The sequence below is a fragment of the Pantherophis guttatus genome, chromosome 1 (assembly GCF_059756535.1).
Source record: "Pantherophis guttatus breed Tessera chromosome 1, ASM5975653v1, whole genome shotgun sequence".
In the NCBI taxonomy this organism is placed as follows: domain Eukaryota; kingdom Metazoa; phylum Chordata; class Lepidosauria; order Squamata; family Colubridae; genus Pantherophis; species Pantherophis guttatus.
Window position 1 is genome coordinate 154,525,370 of NC_142063.1, and position 6,262 is coordinate 154,531,631.

Consider the following 6,262-nt stretch of genomic DNA (forward strand, 5'->3'; position numbering starts at 1 on the left):
TTCTGTAATCAGCATCCACCAGGTGCCGTATCGCATTCAGCACACCCCATTCAGTCAATACAGACATCCCCAAACACACAGAGGCTGGTTTTGTCAAATGTTTTATTGAGTGTAGACATCTGGAGTACTGTAAAACATGCATTATCTGTAGATTCAAAAAGGAGCAAGCCACATTGTCCTCACTGTCAAACATGTCAGGCTTGGCATATATGATGGAGATTAATGAAGTATCAAGAGAGTAATATGATTCCTGGAAAGCTCCTGCAATTTGGAGTAGTCTTAATCACTTGAAATGCAGAGCTGTTCACATTTAAGTGAACTTGTACATTCACTGGAGGTGTCATGATTTAATTCAAAACAAACACCAGGGATTTGATATGGGGGGATTTTTTATTGTTAGAAATACACTTCGCATCTTTCCCACCCCCACACGATATCCTTATCTAAATAAAAACTCATATGCTTTTTTAAGTAATAGAATTTAATTCTGAATAATGAACAGATTGAATAGTTATTTTTTCTTCGGCTGCTGAGGTGTGTTAAACTTAAAGAAGATAATATCTCCATCTTCAACGACATAATTTCGGCCTTGTTGTCTGTATTTTCCAGCAGCCTAGGAGACATAGAAAAACAGATGATGGTATTAAAACTGTGTCTGTATAAAGAGCCAATAATACTTTTTTAAAAACAGTATGTGTTCTCAGTACAATTAATAAACGTTTGGTAACTTTAAACATTTATGTTTAAACTTTGATTTGAGCAAAATTGGATTGGCATAAATAATCACTATTTATTTTTTGCTATGAAGTTAACTTGTATAAGTAAATGGTAAACAGGAATCTGCACATCCGTTACACTGATAGGTATGATACACATAGGGAAGAGGTATTTTTGTAATCACCTCCCCCAAATTTTTAAAACTACCAAAATCTTCTTATTGAATAAAAGACACACCACACTTTTGCATTCCTAGTATACTATGTTAGCCAGACTGCACCAGTTTTGGAATTAGGAAGAACATTTAAGGAACCGCAGCATGTCACAGAAAGAAAATCTCAAAGGATAAGAGCCTGGAAAGAAAAGCTTATGAAGACTGATGGGAGGCAATGATTAGGTTTGGCCAAGAAAAAGCAAGACTCCATATTTTTAGGCATGTAAAGGACTGTAATACAGAACACAGGGCAGAAACATTCAGGGAATGAGGCAAAACAATAAAGAATGGGTTTAAATTACAAGGAAGCAGATTTTGGTAGGTTGTTGGGGAAAATGTTCTAGCTGTAACAGACTTCTTTATGGGACAAATTTAAATAAGAGGTTGGGTTTATCTGAGATGCTGTACTAGTGGATTCCTGCAATGGACAGTGGGTTGGACTGATGGTCACTCAGAAACCTTCCAACATTTACATTTTATATTCTAAGACCCAATACTGTGTCTCTGTATGAGAATAACAAAATTTAGAAAATAGTTTTAGGAAGACATTTATTTATTTTTTTCTCTCTCCATCAATGAAGCTCTATACAATCTAGTAACCATAAACACTCTTCATTTCCTAAATATGCACATTTATGTCAATCACAGTAGCTGGCTTCAGAGAACTAGGGTAAGAACTACAAGAGAAAATGGATGTATTGTGTTCTGTGATGGACTTTTAAATGTGATTGTAAAGTACACACACACACACAAAGCAAAAAAAAAAAAAAAAATCCCAGAAAAGAAAAAATGCTGTATTATATACTGTAATGCCAGGGAGCCAGAAAAGGATTCTGAGAATTAGTTTGTCCGTGTTACATAAACGAAAGATCTGCAGATGTCAAGTAACATTTGTCATAAAATCTTTTTTTTCCACCAAGTTTTAAATAACCCACCATATAGTAAAAAATGTGTATCTCTGTTATTTCACAATCCATAGTAGAAAAGTAAATATATTGGTTAAAATCACTCCCTTAGCCTCACCTAAACAGTACAGCATCCAAATGAAGCAAATGATCCTTATCTTTACTCAAGTTTCTAGTGCTCAAAACAATTGAATGAACAGCAAGAACCAGAAAGTGAAAAACGACAGAGGAAAACTGTTGTAAGTAAATGTAAGCAAGACAGCCAAAAAGTAATGCTAGCACTTAATATTTCCGTAAAGCACAGGGAAGATTTAAGAAGAGAAAAGCAGAATAAATATTTCAGCGTAATGCATTTAGAGAAGTGTAAATGACCCTAGTTTTTATGTTCTAACTACCATTAAAAAAACAATAGGATGTTACATGAATAAATCAGACCATTCAGAAAAATATACTCATTATTTCTTAGAAGTTAATTTGTTATATAGGACTGATAGGTCTGCTCTACATGACCAATTTCAGAGAAAACAGGAACCAAGCAGATTCAGATAAGGATGGAATGCAAGGCTGTGCGATTAACTAATTTTTATTATTATTATTAAGGTTGTGTTCACTTGGAAACAATTTACAAGAAGCACTTCAACAATAATTAAGTGCACATATAGCACCTCTCTGCTATTCATTGAGGCACCCAACTTTTTAAAAGTTTTTTCTATATAAATGCTGCCGTTTTGAGCAGTCAGCTGACTGACATTAAACTCTTAAAGTAGCCACAACTTTTTCAGGTTTGTGCAAAGGCCAAAAAAGGTAAAATTGCTTTAAGGAATAGCAGGGTGTTCATACAGGTTCTGCAGCACTCCTTCCAAATCATTTGTGGAGTTGTGTACAGCCCTATTCTCTACAAAAAATAGCAACAGCAACAAACGTCTACAATTCAATTTTGAAAGGCACTTTTAAGATAATTTATGGGAAAGGCATTGATTATGCAGTTATTAAGCAGCTGGTATTGGATGTGGTATTACTAACGTTCAGAGTGTATTTTTAACAACAGTACCTTTACCATACCAGCTCTTTCCCATACAACAGTGAAATGTATTATGAGAACAGTCTGACATGTTCTCACATTGTATCTTGAGCACACATTAAGCTTCACTGGATTTCTTTTCATTTATATAATTAAATCAAAATGGATTGCAGTATTGCAATATAACTGGTAACGTGTACGCTTTCCAGAATGTGTTTAATACTCATCTTTTCTGCCACTTTAGCACTACAATTTTGGTGTAGCACCTTTGGGGAGTTCCTTGAATGCTTCATCCAAGGTTTCTTATAGATTTTCAGGATTGTGTCACTTCTGTCTTTAGCACATTCCTTGACTTCCTTTTCCCTATTTCATTTCTGACATCATTTGCATTTCAAACCATAGGATGTTTAAAATGGTCCATCTCAACTTTCTGAGATGGCAGCCAGTGGGAAAAGGTAGTCTGGATGAAGTAAGACTTTTGCACAAGTAGCCCAGAGAAAGAGGTACGGTAATATATTCATGGCAATCCATGATCTACTATGCCAATCATTTTCTTCTTTTATATGCGGTTAAAAGGAGGGGGCAAGAGAAAGGAATAACTGCTGCCATCTTTGACAATTTAGTACTCTTCCAAATTCTGGGTGGTGTAATCTCAATATGTCTGGCAGCTGAGGAAAGCTGAACTAGTGGAGTGAAGAGTAAAACAGAAAAGCAGCGGCCACCAGATTCTGTGGGCATCTAGCTTTGGAACTAAGTTGCTGGCCAGCAAATGGTATCATTTCTGTGGTAGAAAGTCTGGGTGATACTTGCTTAATGTGACACATTCTCAGAATAGTCTGTTTCATTCATTCAAAGTGGCCAAATGCATTGTTTCCACAAAGTGGGCATAATCACTTTTAATTAAATACATTCTGACATAGTACTACAATATTATGTATTTTAGCTACCAGTTCACAATTAATGAAAAGAGACTGTGTTCCTTTAAATTCCCTAGACGCCATTTAATCCATTTTCACTGCTATCAGAAACACTGGCTGGGAAAAAAAAAATCAATACCCATTTGTGAATCTTGAGTATGTATTAAACAAGACACGTCTAACCAGTTCATTTGCACTTGAAAGCAGCCATCTGTAGAAGCCAGCTTTGCCTAAGCAGATATGATTGCTAATAATGTGATATCCCTGTAGACTACAAAGCCCACACAGAGCTATTCAGTGTATAGTTCACAGCACTGGCATTAAATTAGTTATGCCGTACTAGGGTTAACACACATATAAAATAAAGTTAAAAATTATCTGCTTTATAACACAGAGAGTAGCCATAGCTGTCTCAACGAACCTGGAAATCCCAAAAAGTAGCATAAGAGTATAAATAAAAATAACTAGTGACTTATATTGCTTATGTTATTAATTGGTTTCAAGATAGAGTCCATGCAATGTTTGGTTTTTCTAACTCCATAATTGCTTAGAACTCTGTATTTTTATGAAAAGTAAGGTGCTCTATTTTTACATATCGGCTTCAATATTACAATAACCAGGTTGCACAACATGTCTAGGCATTAAAATCAAAGAAATACGGTATATAAATGTTTGATTAGCACAATAGAGCTTTTACAGAATATGACATTCATATCTCGCTGAATGTCTGTTCTTGGTATTATGTATGATTTGACAAATGAATGAGCATTTTTGCCTAATTAAAAAAAAAATACAAGATTTGGTTATTGTTTATTTGTTTCTTCTTCCCAAGAAGGAATGCATGCCAGCACAAACCAACTAGGAGATTCTTCCCCCTCCTCTCTCTCTCTCTCCCTCCCTCCCTCCCTCCCTCTCTCTCTCATATTCTCTCATATTCTCTCTCTCTCTCTCTCTCTCTCTCTCTCTCTCTCTCTCTCACACACACACACACACACACACACACACACACACACCCCTCTTTGCACAGCACACTTCGTGGGGTTCAAACAGACCTATTAAAACCCTGCTGCTCAATACAATCTTCTTTAGCGATACAGCTGAGAATAACCTACATTTGAAATTGCATTATTGCATACTATACAAGCTATCAAATAGAAGACAATAAGATACAATTTTAAAAAACCTTTTTAATGCATTTCGGCAGCACGCTCTGAATATTGGACTATGTTAAATTTAACTCCTTTTTCATTTTTACAATGCTATGAAACAAAAAGACAGCACGATGGCTGGCTAAGGACTGAATTCCTGCTTCTTCATATTTCCAACACCCGGAAACAAGGTTCTTCGGAAAAGAGGAAGCCCAATTTCAGTTCAGGCTATGAGATCCTTTCTTGCCAGATTTAATGCAAATCTAAATCTGACTGAGCTGGCTGTGATCTAATCGCAACACAGGGAACTCTGTTGTAGGGCACATCTCTGGGCATCTAATCTGCCTCTGCCCTCTAGCGTTTAGAAATAAGATCAAACTCCCCATCTTCATTAAGTCAAAGCCCCCATCCATCTATTAGAATAAAACCATTTCATTAATTTCTGAAGCACTAATAATAAAACCACAACTCGATGATTACAGTCAGAAAATCCTGATACGGTTCTAACATAAATATATGATTTTAACAGGAGATACGTTTTCTTAAATCTATAAATAGGTGAATAATTTTATAATTAAGTGTACAATAAAGTATTTTCTTCAAATATTTGCCATTTTGTTATGCCACACCCCCAAAACAGCCTCATTTTTAAAAAAGAATGAATGGCTGCTATGTGTTATATTTCTGAAATAATCTAAAAATGGCATATCGTTCTTTCATATAATTATCTTTAATCAGTACAGTCAGCAGTGCTAGACAGTACTACTGCCAACATAAAATTTTAATTTTGTGCTGGCTCATAATTGCTCACATTTGTACAATAATTGTTATACCTTAAAACAGCATTTTCCAGTATATCTGTATTCTTTGCCAAAATGTAAAGCAACAATAGATTTGATCTCTATTATTAGAACTGACTGTCAGATGCACTTTCAGTGAGTGAAGTCTTGAAATAAGAGAGATTTGGAAAGGAAAGGAAAGCTTACCTTGACAGCCACTTCTGAGCCTCCTTCTTTAAAATCTTCAAATTTCATTACTTCAGCCATAATGAATCCCTTTTCAAAATCAGTGTGAATCTTTCCAGCTGCCTGAGGAGACTTGGTCCCTTTCTGTCAAACCAAGAGAAAATTAACTGTGTTTAGGAAAATTGATTGTACAACAGAGATGTCTATATTGTGCAATGTTTTCAATATCTTCTGAAACTTAGTTTCAATCAGTTAAAAAGTCAAGAAACAAAATGATTAATTTTTAATACTGGGTCACTGATGGACATTTCTACAAGGAATAAACAAGTATTAAAGAAAGCCTGCCTATTTTATTCCAACACATACCAACAATGT

The 6,262-nt window shown here is 35.3% G+C and overlaps 1 protein-coding gene across 6 annotated transcripts in view; it reads right to left on the reverse strand.

The window, feature by feature from the left end:
* Window positions 1–371: 371 nt before the first annotated feature.
* The window catches only part of OLA1 (Obg like ATPase 1), a 98,898-nt gene continuing 93,007 nt past the window's right edge, over window positions 372–6,262 (reverse strand). For all 6 annotated transcript variants that reach the window (XM_034427618.3, XM_034427638.2, XM_034427629.3 and 3 more), the window contains 2 exons: window positions 5,909–6,031; window positions 372–613 (listed from right to left, as the gene is read on the reverse strand). In XM_034427618.3, coding sequence (XP_034283509.1) covers window positions 512–613; window positions 5,909–6,031 — 225 coding nt within the window. In that variant the 3' untranslated portion in view covers window positions 372–511. The remainder of the gene's footprint in view (window positions 614–5,908; window positions 6,032–6,262) is intronic.